The 21349-nt window shown below is 41.8% G+C and overlaps 1 protein-coding gene across 1 annotated transcript; it reads left to right on the top strand.

Moving 5' to 3' along the window:
• The first annotated feature begins 17609 nt into the window (after nucleotides 1-17609).
• Nucleotides 17610-20335, top strand: LOC113334262. Its single transcript, XM_026580606.1, has 5 exons — nucleotides 17610-18321; nucleotides 18411-18786; nucleotides 18883-19233; nucleotides 19345-19543; nucleotides 19709-20335. The coding sequence occupies exons 1-5, from the start codon at nucleotides 17610-17612 to the stop codon at nucleotides 20333-20335; spliced, it is 2265 nt and encodes a 754-aa protein (XP_026436391.1).
• Nucleotides 20336-21349: the final 1014 nt, after the last annotated feature.

The following is a 21349-nucleotide window of genomic DNA, read 5'->3' as shown; positions in this document are numbered from 1 at the left end:
TCGCTGCTCGGAGAGAATAGAAGAAGCAGTAGAGACTAGAGAGCGAGAAATATATACATGCGAGCTCAGAACTGCAAGGGTTGTCCCCAGGGTTTAAAGGGTTGTGCTGTCCCGCGCAACTCACGTGCCCTAGATAAGAATGATTTTTTATGGACCATGGTTTTTTTTAGGAACCATGGTTTTATTAGGCCACCTTCCCTATAGTGATAAGGAGTGTCCTAAAACGTTGAAATGAGTAACCTATCCTTAATCTAATTTAATTTAAAACCAACCTAATAACCACCTGTATATATAACCAACACCTCCTCCCACCGCCGATTACCACTACCACCACCGCCGATTACCACTACCACCACCGCCGATTATCACCACCACCAACCACCGATTACCACCACCTCCACCACCGCCTATTTAAGAAATGTAACAACATCAATGCAATCACAATTAAGTTCTGTTACATGATAATTTTATCGAGTATAAAAGACGCCAACCGCAACCTGATTCTGTCATGGGACCACTCCGGAGGTATTTTCCAACAAACCCTTCACTTTAATTTGATTTTGATTGCTTCAACCGAATAGAAATCATCAAAATAGGGTTTTAATAGGAGTTACAGAGCCATGTTCGGTTAGGACGATTTTCCAAAAAACCCTAGTTTATTAATCGAACTTCTTGGAAATGAAGAACACGAAGAACAGTTCGGTTCTATTGGATTTAAAACTAAGTCACCGAACTCTCTGTTCGGTTGTTTCGCAAAAAAATTTAAAACTACAAAGTAACCGAACTCCACCCTTAGAACCGAAAAAAAACAAATCCAGTCTAACCGAACTGTGTTGTTGTGGCCACTATGTTGAGTTCAAAAATAACCGAACTTAGCCAATAGAGTTCGGTTTTTTCGCAAAAAATTTTAAAACTACAAAGTAACCGAACTTAGCCAATAGACGCTGGAACTTCACATTTTTTTTGTTTGTTAAGTTCGGTAACTTCACAATTTTATCGCAGAAACCGAACTCAAAGTTCGGTTGGTTAGCTGTTAGGTTCAAGTTTGCGAAAGAACCGAACTTTGTAAACTTATATACTCTTATATTACGTAAAGTTCGATTAGATCAAAAGTGCATGCAGTTTGCGAACCAACCGAACTTTGTACACCAAAGTTCGGTTAGTTGAGAACCAACCGAACATAACGCTGTAACTCTTAGAAATTCTATTATTAGAGAGTTCGGTAACCTGCGTGTTTGGAACAAGTAACCGAACTACACTTTCAGATGAGTTCGGTTACTTGTTCATCTCACGGGGCAACCGAACTACAGCTTCAGATGAGTTCGGTTACTTTTTCTTCATATAAAGTAACCGAACTGTTCAACATCCAGTTCAAATCCGGATCATTTTGAAGATTAACAAATATTCTAGGAGAGAATGGAGATGAAGAATCAGATGAGTTTTCATCATTTGAATACTCAAACTTAGTGAATTGGAAAAAAAATCTATTTTCCATGTTTTTCTCCTTCATCTTCTCTAACTCTACTCTCTCAATAATTCTACTCAACTAATAATAAACCCATCTTTTAATTTAATCTCACTAATTGTTTTTAACTAAATCATTCACTAATCATAACCTAAAATTAATTAAGAGGGTAGATTAGGTATTAAATAAATAACTAGATATGGGGTGACCTAGAATTACTTCTAATGCCTTTACCCAAAATAAAACCATGGTCCCCCAAAAAAACCATGGTCCCCAAAAAATCGTTCCTAGATAACCTAAAATTTCGGGGAATTTATGCTAAGGCCCAAAAAAAATTTATTGATAGCTAAGCCCAAAATATTTTGAGTCATGTTAATAGGAGGGGAAAAAATGGATTTGAGGAAGGAAACAATTTGGTCAAACATTATCAGGCGTTGGTCAACGTCAAACTACCCAAAAATAAAAAAATATTTTACAATGCCAATCTTTGGCTCGTCAATCCTCCGAGTTCTCTCTCTTAGTTCTGCAACGTCATCCTGACGTGCGCAACATTTTCTTTGTTCATGTTTTCGGAATCACTCCATCTGAGAATTAATCTTAGTAGTAATCATCAATTCTTTCTTCTCATTGTGATTCTAGTTAGCAGTTATATCATCTACAGATCTTTGTTACTTATTACTACTTTCACAGATAGAAAATCATTGCAAAATAGAATTGATTCCAACATAAACAAGTACAAGCTTTACTCAAACATCTTTGAAACAAACAGCAAACAGTTCATAAATTTCTACACAAAGAGGTTCCAATTCTGCATTGAGCATTACATCCCAACTCTTCATCAAACTCTCAGAATATCAAAGTTTCAAAATACCAAAATATCAAACCTGAACCAAAATACCACACTACTACTTCCCAAATCCTAGCCACTATTGAACATTCCAACATACCTGAAAAACTATAACCACTTCAAACTTTACACCTTTTTTACCAGAAAGTTCCCCTGAACAACATCACCTTTTCACTTCATCAACACCACCAAAAAAGGGAAAAAAACGACCGAATCCACAACCAGAAAAAGAAGAAGCTTAACACCATTTGCACCAGCATCAAAAAAGGAAGGAATAAGAAAAATTACCAGAAAAACTGTTTTGTTCAAAACTTGTTGATCGTTTTCAAGCTTTATGCAAAGACTGAAAAGCTAATTTTTCCGGTAATTCTGAAGAGATTACCACCAATCATCTTCATCAGTATCTCATCCCTCGTCTTCATAACGCTCATTTTCATCACTGTCAGATGGTGCAGGTGAAGTTCCACTGGAAGAAGATTCTTCGTCACTGTCATCTCCTTCCTCTCCCTCTCCATCCTCAGTTTCCTCATCATCCAAATTGGAAATACGCCTGCTTACCCTTACCCTGCTTGGATCACCTTCACTCATGGTGCGTGCAAAGATCTTGGGGTTGGTGAGTTCGTAATCGAATCGGCTTCTCAACTTCCCATCATGATACGCATTCATCTTGCGTTTATCCTCTGCAGCCTCAGAATCAAGGTCACTGGTGTTCACCTCCTCCATATCATACTCAAAGCCATCAGAAGCCTTGAAATCACTCTCTGTTGCACTTCCATATCTTGGGGTATTGGCATGCTTCTCTGTCCATTCCTCATCTTTTCTTTCTCCTCATTCTAAGAACTTGGGTACCATGCAGAATAGAGAGACTCAACCCTTCGCTCCCTTCGGATACGAGCAGATTCTTCTTCGTCTCGTTGGCGTTCTTGTTCTTGAATACGACGGTCTATTTCTGATTGTGCTTCATCTCTCAATCTCTGCAACTCATTCAGACTCAATGAAGGGATAAGTGATTTGGATTGGGAATACTCAGGCGTTTCTGGTGGTACAACGGGATGATTACCATCGGAGTTTGAAGGATTTTGGCCAGGAAAATCATCCATACTCTCAAATTTGTTTGCTAAATCTAAACCTAAACCTTTCCTCTTCTGTAAGGATTTACTTTGAAAATAATAATCTCCCTGCTAATCACCCCCTTAAATACCCACTTGCGTATATTCAATTCCATTTATGGCGCTTAGTTAACCGTCATGTCTCTTTGTTTACCACGCCCATTCAAAGCCATGCGTACCCCCTTCACCCTAATGAACATCATTACCATGTCAAGACCTATTTTCAACACTTAATCCCCATTATTACTTCTATTTCCCACAGAATTGTTATTAAGGGAGGTGTTGGTAGGTCACCAAACTTTGAGATTGCTAGTTGGGGTCTAATTGACATTTTTTGTTTTATGCAGACTAGAAGAATGCAGCATCAGTTGAGAGGCACCATTACGGTTTGGGGTATGATGGGCAGATGCGTTACTAGCTCTACTCCTAAGCCAAACGACTCGACGGACCTTTTACAATGAACCCATAGCCACCCACTTCAGTACGCTCCAATTTTCTACCATTACTCCATTTGGTTGTTTGCATCATCATATAAACGTCAGCCCAAGAAGGGACAAACATGATAAATACCCAACTACCAAAAATTACATCATGTATCCCCAAGATTACCTACAACAAAAGTCTCAACAAAGTATTATTGGGTTTGTCCATATGTGGTTTCTGTCTCATAATGCTCACGTGAATGTTTCTACTGGGATAATGCAAATAAAGAAAAGATATGAAAGGGACGTTCCTTATGTTATCCCTCTTCCCCAAAGTAAGTCTTGCAACATAACAACAGCTACATTACACCAAATATATCCTGAAAGTTTTCCGATCCATAGTCAACAAATTTCTCATTCCCCTTTTAAGGTTCAAACTCATAAACAAACAAACTCTTCCTGTCTCTCCCTCACCTGCATTGTCTATATCCAATATCAAAACAGTCCTTATAAGAGATTCATTTCTCTGCAGCTGCATTTTATATTATTTATTTGGAAAACTGATGTCCATCATCCCACTTTCATATATATCCATCTCTCCTTAATGATGGAATTCCCACAATCCTCTGAAGATATTCAAAGCCTAAACCAAGAAACTCAAACCCTTTCTGTCCAAATGTCTGAGAAATTAACCTTACCATCTTCACTTGCCAAACCAGTTTTCATTGATAAAAAAGTAGTCCTTGTTGAAGCTGATACCAATTAGAAATGGTGTATGGTGGGATATGTTTGCTGTGAGACTTTGATCCCAACTTCTTCAATCAGGTTCTACATCTGTAACAACTGGCCTTTAGCTCAATACCCAACCATAACTACCTTCAATGGTCAACGAAACAAAGTTCTCATTTGTTACTTATATGAAGAGGATTTTAATAGGATTAATTCTCAAAAACCTTGGTTTCTCTGCGGTTATCTAATGGTACTAAGAGTTGTTCCGGTAGAAGGTTGGCGTCCAAATCATCAACTCACTTTTGATGAGGAAATCATGTGGTTCATCTTATGCAACATTCCGAATGAATGCACAAAATTTGAGGATCTTCAAAAACTAACTCTCAGCATGGGGGAACTACTTGAAGCTCAAAATCCATTTGGAAAACACCCTCTCGGGAAGAATTTCAAAGTTTGCATTAGAATCCAAGTCCAAAAATCTTTACCAACATGCATTCCTCTATTCACAAGCGGTAGAAGGGAACCGTTTCTGATTGAATGCAGGCATATCAAAGTTCCTAGGTATTTATGCACCTCTTGTCGCATTCTGGATCACAAAGATCGTAACTGCCCTACTTGGAAATTAAAGCAAAAAATGATGAAAGAGCTTGATGCATCTTGCAGCAACTATACTCTCCCAATTGTCTCAAAGTTAATGATGCCTTCTACAGTCAAGCAAGTTGTTCCATCATCTGCTGCCATCACTAATACTGTTATGCAACAATCTGAAGTTATACCAGAAACACAAATTGAATCTACTTTTATTGAAGTGTGCAATAAAGGAAAAGCAGAAGTTATTGATCAAAGAATGGAAAATTCTATTCAAAAGAGCCTATTTAATATTTTCCAGATGGGCCCGTTTATCAATAGATCCACTACTATGAAGATCTTTGATGTTGGTCCGGTTCAAAAACATTTGACCAAGTTGGAAAATGGTTTTCCAATTGTGCTAATACAAGTTACCACTCAAAATGTTACAGTTGTTGCTTCTATCTCTGGATCAGAGTCAACTCCCAGTGGTCCGATTCGTACCTCTAACTCCTCAAGAAGATTCAAAACTGTTGCTCTGCCAAATACCAGTCCAATCATCACTAGAGGAACAACTAATACTGCTGAACAAGATGCTCTAGCAAACCTCAAAAGGAAGATTAACCCCAGAGATGATTTACGAAACGAACAAGAGCTAATTCAAGTGTGGATAGTATAGTGGTTATCCCTGAAGAACAAACTTCTACTGAACCTGATTATGCTCAGCTCTGTCCTCCAATCACCAAATTGGGAGAACTACTAGCCATTGACCTTTCTACTTGCTCGTTCAATACCCAACCAGTCTTTAACTCTTTTGGGAGCTACAATGTACCTGCTGAAAATTCCCCAAGCAACAATGGTGTCTGCAATAATTCTCCTCTCAATGCTGCTAGTTTTAGTCTCCATTCCTCCCAATTTGACTCTCAAAGTGGTGACAGTACCAATGCTTCTCTTGGTGGTGGATCTGACTCTACCACTTAGGTAAATCAACCCCTTCCATCTCCTCTAATTGATATTGCTCATAATACCATAAATCATTTTCCTGTCAATAATATCAACATGATTGCTAGGAACCTTAGGGGCTTTGGTAAAAAATCTGCTAACAAGGAGCTTACTCTTCTATGTAAGAATGTCAACCCAGATATTATTTTCCTTTCTAAGACCAAAATGAACAAAGACATGGCATCTAGGAAACTAAGAAATATGGGATTTCCCTGTACCTTTAATGTTCCAAGTGTTGGGAGAAGTGGTGGTCTTGCCCTTGCTTGGAAAAAGGAAGTGCACCTCAACATTATTTCCTCCAGTCTAAGGGGCATCTATGTTACTACTACTGATATAATCCATCTAAGACCTGTCATATTCATTTTATGTATGGTGAACCTAACAGTAGTCTAAGACAAGCCTTTTGGGAACAACAATGTCAACAGATAAATGTCCCTTTAAATGAACCTGTTTTCTTTATAGGAGACTTTAATACCCTCTTAGGTACTAAAGATAAAAATGGTGGCCTAGAAGTAGATGACCCTGATTTTGAAAATCTTAGAAATTTTTGTTCTGTCTTTAATCTCCATGATTCTGGTTTTTCTGGACCAAGATTTACTTGGTCTAATATGCAACAAGGTCCTGATTTGAATCTTGGATTAGATAGATGTCTTATTAATCAAACTGTTGAAGATCTTTTTCCTAAACTTTGTTTCAATAACCTTCCTAGGGATTCTTCTGACCATTGTCCCACGCATATAGGGTTTAACTATGAGGATAAAAGTATGCCTAGACCTTTTCATTTTATGGCTATGTGGATTGAGGATCCTACTTGTAGAGATATTATAGTTAATGCTTGGTCTGTTAATGTGGTAGGTTCCCCTGCCTACAAACTTAAAGCTAAGCTCTTAAGCACCAAGAAATGCCTAAGAGATTGGAATAAGTCTTCTTTTGGTAATATACAGACTAATATATCAACCATTAGAAAAGAATTAGCTGACCTTCAAACTTTTAATCCTACTGATACTAGTAATACTTCTATACTGAAAGTCAGGTTGGAATATCTATACAACCAGGAGGAGTTATATTGGAGGGACAAATCTAGAGAAGTCTGGATCTTGGAAGGTGACAGAAATTCACCATATTTTTATAGAGTAGCTCTCTTTAGAAGAAAAAGAAATGCTTTTGTTGATGGTGGTTTTTAGACAAGGGGTAAAATCGTAAAACCTTACGCATAGCATGACGTTACCGATGACGCTAAACACATTTATTAGAACATTTAATGCAATTATGTAAAAAATTACCAGGGTATCTTTTTTCAAATGCTAAACTAGGGCTTCGACACACAAAACCCTAAGCCGCACAATCGTTGTGCATCATGGAAACTATGCCAAAACCAAAGCCGCACAATCGCTGCGCATCATGGAAACTATGCCAAAACCAAAGCCGCACAATCGATGTGCATCATGGCAACTATGCCAAAACCAAAGTCGCACAATCGCTGCGCATCATGACAACTATGCCAAAACCAAAGCCGCAAAATCGCTGGGCATCATGGCAACCCTGCCAAAACCATGTCGTACAATCATTGCGCTTCAAGGCAACCGTGCCAAATTCGAGCTGCACAATCATTGCGCTTCACGGCAACCGTGCCAAATTCGAGCTGCACAATCATTGCGCCACACGCGCCATTGGCACATGCCAAGTGACGCTTGCGACATAGCATGCCAAGCCGTGCAAACCTAGGGCCAAGCCGCCACACGCGTCATTGCCACATGCCAAGAGACGCTTGCGACTTAGCATGCCAAGCCGTGCAAACCTAGGGCCAAGCCGCCACACGCGCCATTGGCACATGCCAAGCGATGCTTGCGACCTAGCATGCCAAGCCATGCAAACCTAGGACCAAGCCGCCACACGCGCCATTGGCACATGCCAAGCGACGCTTGCGACCTAGCATGCCAAGCCGTGCAAACCTAGGGCCAAGCCGCCACACGCGCCATTGGCACATGCCAAGCGGCTTGCGACCTAGCATGCCAAGCCGTGCAAACCTAGGGCCAAGCCCCACACGCGCCATTGGCACATGCCAAGCGACGCTTGCGACCTAGCATGCCAAGCCGTGCAAACCTAGGGCCAAGCCGCCACACGCCATTGGCACATGCCAAGCGACGCTTGCGACCTAGCATGCCAAGCCGTGCAAACCTAGGGCCAAGCCCCACACGCGCCATTGGCACATGCCAAGCGACTTGCGACCTAGCATGCCAAGCCGTGCAAACCTAGGGCCAAGCTGCCACAAGCTCCATTGGAACATGCCAAGTGACGCTTGCGACCTAGCATGCCCAGCCGTGCAAACCTAGGGCCAAGCCGCCACACGCGCCATTGGCACATGCCAAGCGACGCTTGCAACCTAGCATGCCAAGCCGTACAAACCTAGTGCCAAGCCGCCACACTCGCCATTGGCACATGCCAAGCGACCCTTGCAACCTAGCATGCCAACCCGTGCAAACATAAGGCCAAAGCCGCTACGCGCGCCATTGGCACATGCCATGCAACACTTGCATTTTGGCATTACCACTTGCACCCGATGTGCAACCTACAACCAAGGTATTTCGCACAAGACGTTGGCACATGCTGTGCAACCCTTGCACTTTGGCATGTCGCGCCTACATCTAAGGCCACGATTTCTCTTAAGATGCAAAATCTCGACCGTCGAAGGTCGCCACTGAGCCGGCACATCTCTCAAGCTCAACTTATCAAATACCAGCGACATGCTACACGTTTTCCACGAAAACACTCGAGACATCAATACATGTCACAAACTGGGGGATGCTCTTTAGGGTTTTGGTTTGGCGGTTTACAGCATGCGGCATACACAAATGTTCGTTTCAAGACAGTGTATTAAGAATAAAACGGTTAGTAAATGCAGGAAAAAATAGTGAAACGCTCTTTCATTATGGAACATCAATTCCATCAAATTCCATCAATACCAGGCGTTACCAACTCTTCCCATTTAACTCATCCGTTTCTTTTCTTACGAGGCCAGAGTACGCTTCATTTAGACTTGTATAAATAGGTCTTACCTATTTCCACCAAGACAACAAGTTTTTGGTCAGAAGAAATACAATACTCATAAAGGCAACGTTGTTAACTTTCCCAAAAGCTTTCACCTTCTGATACAAGTCAAGTAATACTCTTCCAGAACTGTTCTGGTCTCAACACTCTCTTCGCTTCCCTCCCTAAACCATCCCTTCTCCTCCTCTTTGTGATCGAAGCAAATCCAGAACGGCCATTTCTTGGTTTAGGACGGAGTTGTACAGATTGATCTCTCGAATCTAAAGTACTCCCGTGCAGTACATTTGTTTAGGGTTTAGATCTGTTTCTCACTCACTTACCGTAATTACCAAAATCGGCAGAAACGATTTTCACCCACAAACAATTGGCGACCACAGTGGGAGGGTTGATCTTTCGGTTACAATGTAAGTTTTCAATCCTCGATCTCATATTTCGATCCAGGCATCAGGACAGCAGAAGCAAGCGATCTGTTCAGGGATCCACAACTCGAATACCAGACAACCTGGTTACCAGTCGCAAACCGCAAGAGACGACTAGGGACTTCACAGAAACCGAAAGCAAACGATCCAGTCATCAAGTGACTCAAAACGACAGGGGACTTTCCACAATCGCCGTGGTGCTTCCCCATGAAACTTGATCTTACACACAGAGGATCCCTTTTCCATCAGGAGACCCAGAAAATTGAGTAAGTCTAGATTGGGCGAAATATACAATTCATTCTTTTAGGATTCTCGACGAAAACCGTCATACTGTGCTTATCTTGTGACAATTACCGATACACACTTTCATAGATATGATATCCTATTCACAAGTCATAATCAGAGTAATACTATTAAAACCATTCATTTCAAAAATAATCCGGTATTCTCAAAAATACCAACCGTCTATCAAAAATCATTCAAACTTCAAACCAGACACCCTGTGTGCCTTTCAAAAAAAAAAAAAAACCTAAGCAAAAGTTTGAAAAGGACAGAGAAACAATCAGGGAAAATTTTCCAACAGGGGTCTGCTCTTCTTGGAGAAAGCCACCCTTGCATCTTCGAGAGCCCCTCTTTTCAGAGTCAACGTCTTGGAAAGTTCTTCGATTTCTGCATCCTGCTGTGCAATTTCATCCGCAGAAAGACTTTCGACTACTGAGGTTTTCAATTTCCGGATCTCAGCGAAGCCCTTAACGAACCATGGAACGTTGAACTCGTTCTCTACACACATATCATGATGATACTTCCAACTGGTGATGACGTCCTCAGAAACATTATGGCCAGTCACCTCGCACAAGTCCTCGACTGAAGACATGATTTCTTCCACACGTTTGACCAGTGAGAATCGGCTGGTTATCTTCTTGGGCGTGGCAATATGTCCATGTCTTTCCCAGATATTGGTATACAACACCTCGTACTTAGCTAGCACACTGAAGCCGCCGACCAGCACATGACCTGGGTAAGGAACCAAGTACGGGGTATCGAAAGGGGTACCTGCAACTAGACCCACGACTGGCGAAGGGTTCTCTTCCACGTTTGCATTAACGGTCATCGGAACATCCTCCGCTGTTCGAGTCGTGTCCATGCTCTTCATTTGATCAACTTCCATTTCCAAGGCGCCAGTAGCAGTCACAGCTTGAGGAAAATCTTCAGAACCTCTATCTCAGAATCGTCTCCAGAATCAGACCCTTCCTCAGATCCTTCCTGCAATCTTGAGTTAGACAATTTTCTTCGAAAAAATAGAAGAGAAAGGAAAAGAAAACGTGTGCAAGACTTACCGAACCACTTCCCGAAGAAGAGCCAGTGCCGCTGTCAGAAGAACTGCCTTCATCTTCTAAACTCTTCTCTTTCTCTGACTCTTCCCTATCACGAGAGGGCTCAACACTGCTGACCTCTTTTGAAATAGTTGTTGTCTCCTGACGACGAGCAAGTGTAGTAAAGGCGTTAACACTATCGAAACCCTGGTGGAAACAAGATGTAAATATTCAGAAACGAAATAAAAATCTACACGTTTTAGTTGAACCAGCAAAGAGGCAACACCTACCTGAATATTGGAGGAGTTGAAAGACACGGGAGTCGTCGGGTCTGTCAAAACCGACTGGAATCCACCAGCGCGGTTCTTCGTCCTCCGTTCCTTCACCTGGGGACTGTCCACATTTTCAGGTGATTTTCGCTTAGTTGTCGGAGGATTTCTCAACATTGGATGCTTTGCCAACACCTCAGAAGTGGGTCTACAACGGGCATTCGCCACCATATGGTTCACAAAACCACGGATAGTAAGGAACTCATCTTGCTAGAACTCACTATACTTGAAATTCGTCGAAGGAACTCTTTTCGAAGGCAAGAAGGGTAGACGCGTACCCGGTTCAAGAACGCTGGCATTAAGAGCAACTAGCAACAAATTCTTAGGAACAACCGACTGACGAGCAAGAGGGACCCCTTGGTCGAAACCCATGTGATGAGCAGCACGATCAATATTATAAGAAGTTACTTGGAACGATCCCCTAAAGAAAGACGGCATGAAACTCCGCATAAACAAATCTTCACCAGCACTCAGGTTATCTTCGGAAAACAAAGCCATATTCGGAGCGGAAGCAAAGGTGTTACCCTAAACTACGGACGCATGCACCGGGACCCACGGGCGAAAACCGACTTCATGCAACTTATCAAGGAACCCAACCAATTTCAATCCATCTCTTGGGCGTCTGTTCACCCATAGGAGTATTCTGGAGCCACCCCAGCTCGCGGGAATCGAAGGTAACGGTTTCGGAGCATACTTCTCGAAATGCTCCCATAGCCACGCTTCAAAGAAAGCAACATGGACATACGAGTCCACTTTCATAAAACCGTTCGAAACGCGCATATCCGCAACCAAGTGATCCAGATGCGTATACAGAGAACCAAGGAACAGGCTGCCAATGGGAAGAACTTCACCTCTCGCTAACCTTACGACAATTGCCAGAAGCTCTTGTCTTATCTCTTTCTTACCGGAACCGTCATCGAAAATGTCCCTAGACAACCAGAGAGCCAAGAATGCCGCAACATGAAGTGTACTACTCTTTTGACTCGGTTCCAGCTCATCCGGGAACCATTGGGACACCCACCATCCGTAGAAACACTTTTCGTTCTCTTTCCGAACGAAATATTTCGACTTTGCAACAAGATCAGCTCGCATCTTTTCTTCATCTTCTGACAATTGGATATTAAGGTTTCCTATTACAGGAAGATTCAGCAGAAGGGCCACGCTTTCTAGGGAGAAGGTCATTTCACCCCACATGCATACGACTGTGTGAGTATCCGGGCACCATCTGGAGATAAAAGCAACTAAACCAGGGATGTCCTTCCTAATTTTAAGATTTGCGGAAGCCCTAACAACGTCAATGATTTGTGATCGAGTCAAATTAGCACTTATATGTTCCTGGCTCCCATAAACTCAATCCATTTATCAAAGGAGTGCAACGGGCTTTGACACATTCTGAAATCAATATGGGAAGCAGAGTACACCCCTTTGTGAAGACAAAACCGTATTTTGCTCTCTGGTCGGACTGAACGGGTCCTCCTTTCATCCTCTGAACCGGTCAAGAGAATTGGCACGAAATTTGGATGATTTTTCCGGGCTGAGGCAAGGGGCTTTGTGAAGAAGTCATCATCTGTGTTTGGTTTGGAGTTACCAACGTCCTTTCGTGAAGCAAGACTTTGTTCAGGTGACATCTTGTCGGAGTTTCTTATGATGCTTTGGTAACAAGATATCTGCGCCAAAAGGGGAAGACGAGAAGAAATTATCACCCACACATAGCCAAAGGAAACTCTGAGCAACTAGGTTTTCATAAACATACTGCCGCAGTATTCATGACGAAAAATCTATGGGTTCATAAGAATCACACTTATGACTCGATTCTACGAAGAAATGGAAGAACAGTGTTTTCTATGGGTTCATAAAAAACGTATATACAACTAATAGTTTTTTGTACTAGCATACAAAAATGTATAAAGAGTTAAAGAAGAAGCATCAGAAGATATACCTGAATGCTGACTCTCCTTGTCACTCTTCCGCTAACGCGAAGGTATGGAAGAACAAAGGTGCAAGATAAAAGGAGAACACCCTTCTTATATATATAGGTGTGATAATTGAGGGGACTTCGAATAGGGAAAGGATTCCCTTTTCAAAGCCGTACGTGGAGAAAAGCAGCCGGGCCCGCAATAGAAAGCTTGGTCACTTCCAAAAACGCACGCACCCTCCTTGCTAACACCGGTCCCACCAAGCACTCCATTCGCGCCAGCTTCCCAAATCCGCGCCATCTGCCAATCCGCGCCAGCTTCCCAATCCACGCCAGCTTCCCAATCCGCGCCAGCTTCCCAACCCGCGCCAGCTGCCAATCCGCGCCATTCCCTGCTTTCCAACATCATTCTTTCCAACGCCATGCTCTGCCAAACGGCCCACGCCCATTCCAGGCTCATTAATACTGACAAGTCCCTTTCACACCCAGTCTGTGCTAGCAACTCCGCCTCGCGCTCCAAAGCCTGACCACAAAGACATATAAACGATTGGGATTTATACAAAGCTACCGGATGCAAGGATTGCGAATTCTACTTACATCTCGAAAAGGGTCAGACAAGTCTCCTTAGCCCTTTTTCACGACTTACTGTCTCAGTTCTATCCTCGTCTGTCACCATCTTATGCTTACCTTGCAACAAGGCCCCTGTTCCAAGCTAAGCAGGGGACTTAATGTTGATGGTGGTTTTTAGACAAGGAGTAAAATCGTAAAACCTTACGCATAGCATGACGTCACCGGTGACGCTAAACACGTTTATTAGAACATTTAATATACTTATGTAAAAAATTACCAGGGTATCTTTTTTCAAATGCTAAACTAGGGTTTCAACACACAAAACCCTAAGCCGCACAATCGCTGCGCATCATGGCAACTATGCCAAAACCAAAGCCGCACAATCACTGCGCATCATGGTAACTATGCCAAAACCAAAGCCGCACAATCGATGCGCATCATGGAAACTATGCCAAAACCAAAGCCGCACAATCGTTGCGCATCATAGCAACTATGCCAAAATCAAAGCCGCACAATCGCTGCGCATCATGGCAACCGTGCCAAAAACAAAGCCGCACAATCGATGAGCATCATGGCAACCATGCTAAAACCAAGCCGCACAATCATTGCGCTTCACGTCAACCGTTGATAGACACATTTTTGTGTCTAATTTATCTCGATTTTATATATTGATAGTGCTCATTTTTGTACTTATTATGGTGTTTTATGTGTGTGTAGGTATTTTTGGCCAATAAACATTTTTGGAAAAATCTGCTCGAAAAGTTGCGCGGGGCACCCCCGGAGGACACTTGCTATTCGGACCCCTCAAATGGATAATGGGTAACCAATTACTAAGGGGTAGCCCAATTACTAAGGGGCATCCATTTCCATACATATACTATTCGCACACCACTGTTGGATAAGGGGCAGTCATCTTCTCCATTTGAATTTTGAATTTTGGAGGGAAAAACAAGAACAAATTAGGGTTGAAGAATTGAAGTTGTTCTAGGGAGATTCAATCGCTGGAATTTGTTGGGATGGACGTGATTAAGCATAACAGGATTGGTATGGGCGCTGGAATGGATTGAATTGGGCTAGAAATCGATTTGGAGCAAAACTGAGGTGGAGTTATACACGGGTCTCTGTAGGAATTATTTTAGGAATTTCAGGGAGACTAAAGGCGTGATATTGTTTCCTAAGATGAGATTCTATATAAGGAAGAGTTTCGGATGATCTGGAAGTCTTAGAAACGCGTAAGGAAGTTGGCAGAGAAGATTATTGATGTGGCTTGCACGAAAATAAAAAGAGGAATTTAATCGCTATTTTTAGGTTTCTGAGGAGTATAAAAGGTGTGTTCGAGTCCCAGGGAAGGGGACGAAGTGATTGGAGCAGTCGCAGAGGGGTTTGTAACACCACAGAGCTGAAGAGATCGAGTTGCAGGAAAACCCGCATTTCTGCTGCTGCTGCTGAAAAACAAAGGTTGCAAATAAGAACATCGTCTCAAATTTGTAATGCTGCTACAATGACTTCTTTGTAACAGTCGTCCATCGTTTTGCAACACCATTATACCGTTGCAAACAATCAGTTTTATAGTTTTTCATTCTTTTAATCAACTTTTGAGCTATGAACAAATATTTTGAGCAAGTGATTAATATGAGGAGCTAAACCCCATTGCTGAGGCGACGGAGGAAGCCATTTTTCCAATTATTATGTGGTAAATTCTATTTAATTTAATTTTTGTAATTCTTTTATGATTATTTGCACTGAACTGAAATCGAATATATGATTCTGATTAAGTGGTTGTGTTCTCAATTGATAGGTCATGCTTAGGTTAAGTCTTTTGATGGTCCATGCTTTCGATTTATAACTATTGTTTTGAGAATCTACTTGTCTAGGCAAAAATATTATAATCACTTAAAACGTAAAGAGTTGCATAAATATTGATTAGATTAAAGCACATAAAAATTGGAGATTGGTGGAATCCTGAGTCTTAGTGTTTTTTATAATCTTGATAACAATTTCTTTTTAAGTTTTCTATTTTAATTTGAGTCTAAAATCGAGTCTACACAAGTCTGAGTTGAACGAACTTTACTACCACTTAAAAACTACATCAACCGTGCCAAATTTGAGCTGCACAATCATTGCGCTTCACGGCAACCGTGCCAAATTCGAGCTGCACAATCATTGCGCCACACCCGCCATTAGCACATCCAAGCGACGCTTGCGACCTAGCAAGCCAAGCCGTGCAAACCTAGGGCCAAGCCGCCACACGCGCCATTGGCACATGCCAAGCGACGCTTGCGACCTAGCATGCCAAGCCGTGCAAACCTAGGGCCAAGCCGTCACACGCGCCATTGGCACATGCCAAGCGACGCTTGCGACCTAGCATGGAAAGTCGTGCAAACCTAGGACCAAGCCGCCACACGCACCATTGGCACATGCCAAGCGACGCTTGCGACCTAGCATGCCGAGCCGTGCAAACCTAGGGCCAAGCCGCCAAACGCGCCATTGGCACATGCCAAGCGACGCTTGCGACCTAGCATGCCGAGCCGTGAAAACCTAGGGCAAATAAGCCACACGCGCCACTGGCACATGCCAAGCGACGCTTGCGACCTAGCATGCCCAGCCGTGCAAACCTAGGGCCAAGCCGCCACACGCGCCATTGGCACATGCCAAGCGACGCTTGCAACCTAGCATGCGAAGCCGTGAAAACCTAGTGCCAAGCCGCCACACGCGCCATTGGCACATGCCAAGCGACCCTTGCAACCTAGCATGCCAACCCGTGCAAACCTAGGGCCAAAGCCGCTATGCGGTCAATTGGCACATGCCATGCAACACTTGCATTTTGGCATTACCACTTGCACCCGATGTGCAACCTACAACCAAGGCATTTCGCACAAGCCTTTGGCACATGCCGTGCAACCCTTGCACTTTGGCATGCGGCGCCTACATCAAAGGCCACGATTTCTCTTAAGATGCAAAATCTCGAGCGTCGAAGGTCGTCACTGAGCCGACACATCTCTCAAGCTCAACTTATCAAACACCAGCGACATGCTACACGTTTTCCACGAAAACACTCGAGACATCAATACATGTCACAAACTGGGGATGCTCTTTAGGGTTTTGGTTTGGCGGTTTACCGCGTGCGGCATACACAAATGCCCGTTTCAAGACAGTGTATTAAGAATAAAACGGTTAGTAAATGCAGGAAACAATAGTGAAACGCTCTTTCATTATGGAACATAAATTATATCAAATTCCATCAATACCAGGCGTTACCACCTCTTCCCATTTAACTCATCCGTTTCTTTTTTTTACGAGGCCAGAGTATGTTTCACTTAGACTTGTATAAATATGTCTTACCTATTTCCACCAAGACAACAAGTTTTTGGTCAGGAGAAATACAATACTTAGAAATACAACTTTGCTAGCTTTCCCAAAATCTTTCACCTTCTGATACAAGTCAAGTAATACTCTTCCAGAACTGTTCTGGTCTCAACACTGTCTTCGCTTCCCTCCCTAAACCAGCCCTTCTCCTCCTCTTTGTGACTGAAGCAAATCCGGAACGACCATTTCTTGGTTTAGGCCGGAGTTGTACAGAATGATCTCTCGAATCTAAAGTACTCCCGTGCAGTACATTTGTTTAGGGTTTATATCTGTTTCTCACTCACTTACCGGAATTACCAAAATCGGCAGAAACGATTTTCACCCGTAAACAACTATTAGCTGGATAAAGAACTCCTTGAATACTATTCTAACTGATAGAGATAGTATTGGAGATTCTTTCATAGATTATTTCAAAAATCTTTATTCCACTCATCCTCAGCAATTCCAAGATGAAATTCTTGTTGATCTTCCTGTTAAATTCTCTGAAGAAGATAATGCATCCTTAAATATGCCTTTGACTCCAGAGGAAATTAAGAATGTTGTCGTCCAAATGGGGGGGGGGGGGGGGGAGGATCCTGGTCCTGATGGTTTTACAGGCCTCTTTTATCAAAAGCATTGGGATATTTTGGGGGAAGCTGTTGTTGATATGACTCAAACCTGCTTTAGAACTGGTAACATTACCAAGGTTTTTGATCATACCAACATAACTCTCATCCCAAAAGTCCCTCTTGCTGAATTGGTAACCCAGTGTAGGCCTATTGGCCTATGTAATTTTATTTATAAAATTCTTTCAAAAACTCTAGCTAATAGACTGAAACCTTTTATGAACAATATTATTTCCCAAAACCAAAGTGCTTTTATCCCTAAGAGGAGTATCTCTGATAACATTTTGCTTTCTAATGAGGCCATATATGCTGTCAATCATAATGATAAAGTTGAGGGCATAACTGACATCAAACTTGACATGTCTAAGGCCTATGATAAGCTTGAGTGGGTTTTTCTTGAGAAAGTCTTAACTAAAATGGGTCTGTCTAATCATTGGGTTAAACTGATAAACCAGTGTGTCTTCACTGTGTTTTATTCTGTCCTTCTTAATGGTAGCCCTACAGGTTTCTTTCAACCTGAAAGACGTCTAAGACAGGGAGACCCTCTATCTCCCTATCTTTACATCATTTATTCTGAAGCCCTATCTTCTTACATTGATAGCCTCCAAAAAAAGGGTACTTTAGAAGGCATAAGAGTCTGTAAAGAGGCTCCTGAAATGACTTGTTTTCAAAAGCTACTGAAAAAAACTTTCATGTCATATAAGACTATCTTCAAAAATATAGTCTTGCTTCTGGGCAAGAAATCAATTTTGAAAAATCTGGTATTTTGTTTAGTAGGAAGATTCCTGAACATAGGAAAGCCATCTTGGCTAATATTTTAGATATCCAAAGCAGGGATTTAGGAGAAAAATATCTTGGAACACCTACTGTTTTCCAAGCTTCTAAAATCCAGACACATATGGGTATTCTCCAAGCCATTGATGTCAGGATCTCTATCTGGCTTCACAAGCTCTTATCCCAAGCTGCTAGGACTACTCTGATCAAGCACATTGGTCAAGCTATCCCTCTTTTTCAAATGGGAGACTTTCTTATCCCTAAACACCTTTGTAGACAGATGGACTCTCACCTCTGTAAATTCTGGTGGGGTGAAACTTTAGACCCCTAGAATAAAAAGTTGCACCTTCTAGGCTGGGACATCTTATGTTACCCTAAAGCTGAATGAGGTTTGGGGTTCAGGAAGGCTGAGTTAAACAACCTAGAAATGCTTGCTAGGAATGCCTGGAGAATCCTGGAAAATCCTAACTGTCTTCTGGCCACTGTTCTTAAGGTCAAATATTTTCCCGAAACTGATTTTTTGAATGCTAAGTGTACTGCTAAATGTTCTTGGACTTGGAAGTGCCTGCATACTATTAAGGAGCTTATAAAACCTTTTATTTCTTGGATTGTTGGGGATGGTCAATTTATTGACCCATGGTGTGATAAATGGATTCCCTCTCAGGGTTCTGCCACACCCAACCCTCTTGTTCCTCCTGATCCTAGTATTAAAGTTGCTTATTTCATTGATTCCCAATCCAGAAGTTGGGATGTGTCTAGACTAAATACCCATTGATTCCCAACAGTTGAGGATGACCATTAGCCTTTTTGGGATCTTTCAAAGAATGACAATTTTTCCTCTAAATCTGCCTACTTGGGTCACAGAGGCCTTAGGCCATCCCCTTGTAAAAATCTTTGGAAGTGCATTTGGAAAGTTAAAGTTCCTTACAGAATTCAGGTCTTTTTATGGAGAGCAGCTAGAAATGTTTTGCCCTCCGGAACCATTCTCCATACTAGAATGCCTATGCATAGTGTGGATTGTCCTAGGTGTTCTGATCCTCAGGAAACTATTATGCATGCTTTGGTCATCTGCCCCTTTGCTAGTAGAGTTTGGTTTATTTTTGATTTCAACATTAATACCCAATTTTTTCAGAATAAATCTTTTTTAGATTGGCTTCTTTTCTGGTTAACTGACCATCAGTCTAAATTGTCTGAGGAGAATCAATATCTCTTTGTGGCTATCCTATAGTCTCTCTGGACCAGTAGAAACAATCTCATTTTGCAAGGCATTAGAGAAAACTACACTGCTGTCTTAGCTAGAGCTATGCTCCTCACTAGGAATTCTAAAAATCATAGTTTGACTACTCCCTCCACCGTACATGTCAGTATTAGTGATAAATGGATGCCTCCTTCTTTTGGTTGGATTGAATGCAATATTGATGGTGCCTTTGATGATATCTCTGGAGCTAATGGTGCAGGGTTTGTGATGCGTGATTTCTCAAGAAAAGCAACCTTTTGTGCCTCCTTAGTCTTTGATGTTCACTCTGCTGAAGAAGCTGAAGCAAGGGCCATCGGGGCAGTTCTGAAGAAAGTTGTGGAACAACATCTCTCTCACATCATTGTTGAAAGTGATGCAAAAGCTCTCATCGATCAATTTTCAGCTGGGAATTTCGATGGAGACTCTAGGATGGATGCTATCTTTAAAGACATTTTCTTTTTTTCTTCCAAATTATTTGCTTGTATCTTTAGTTTTCAGCCTAGAAGTTGTAATTCTGTAACTCATGAGCTTGCTCAATGGGAAAAACAAAACAATTCCTCCATGTACTGGTCTAAACCCCCTGTTTGGATCCTTCCAATAGTTGAGGAGGACCATTAGCCTTTTTGAAAGTCTTTGCTTATAAAAAAAAAAAAAATCCCGGGCTCGTCATTTCCTTTCCATCTGAGAAACGCAGTTGATCCAGGGGTAGAAGGGAGCCTTGAGATATATCAAATTCTCTTTCAGATTCTTACCTTTGTTTTGCTAAGGTAATCACACCGTAAGTAAACTTAATTCCATCCAACTTATGTCCAGGCTCCGGATTCTCTTAATTTCATGAGTCCTAGCAAGTTACAAGCCACGAAGCCAATCTAATAATGAATATACACTAACAAAGATCAAACTCTAACTAAGGTTAACAAATTTCAAACGCCAACAAGTTTTTCTTTAATCTGTTTGACTACTTAAGATTAGTAGTGCGAGGTTCACTAGCTACTGGACGATATTTGTGTAGCTGTTACTCATATCGTTGATATATGGGATTCAACTGCATCATCATCATTGCATCATATTCCTTTCAAAAATAAAAATAAAACATTGATTCATCATACACGTTATGCCTAATCTTGAATCCAACGCGTTTATTGTAACTTGATGAATTAAATTCTGGAATTATGTTTGATCAGAATCTCCGTCGAGGAGCGTTTTAGGTTTAGGTCAATGTAGTCAATATCGGATTTCGATGAATATCGGTCGAGTAGCGAGACACAATATTTCAGTGAATACCAGTGAAATATCGGCCAATATCGGCGGAATATCGGCCAATACCGGTAATATCGGCATCTCGGTTAAACAACGAAACCGATATTATCGGCGGTATCTCGGCCATCTCGGCCGAGATTAACTACATTGGTTTAGGTATGGGAAGAAGATAAATGGGAAAAATTATTAATTATCAATTATTTCAAGGGATATTTTAGACTTTTCGTATAGATTTTAAGGAGTCAATCCCTCCTCAGTAATTTTGTATCCCTCCTCAAATTCATTTTTCCCTCTTATTAACAGGTTAGCTTCTGTAACACTCATAATTGTTTGAAATTATGAAAAATGTCTGCACACCACGTTATGCTTATA

Source organism: Papaver somniferum, chromosome 1 (assembly GCF_003573695.1).
Source record: "Papaver somniferum cultivar HN1 chromosome 1, ASM357369v1, whole genome shotgun sequence".
Lineage (NCBI taxonomy): Eukaryota > Viridiplantae > Streptophyta > Magnoliopsida > Ranunculales > Papaveraceae > Papaver > Papaver somniferum.
The sequence above is the reverse complement of the archived record's forward strand: the minus strand, read 5'-3'. Positions and strand labels throughout refer to the sequence as shown.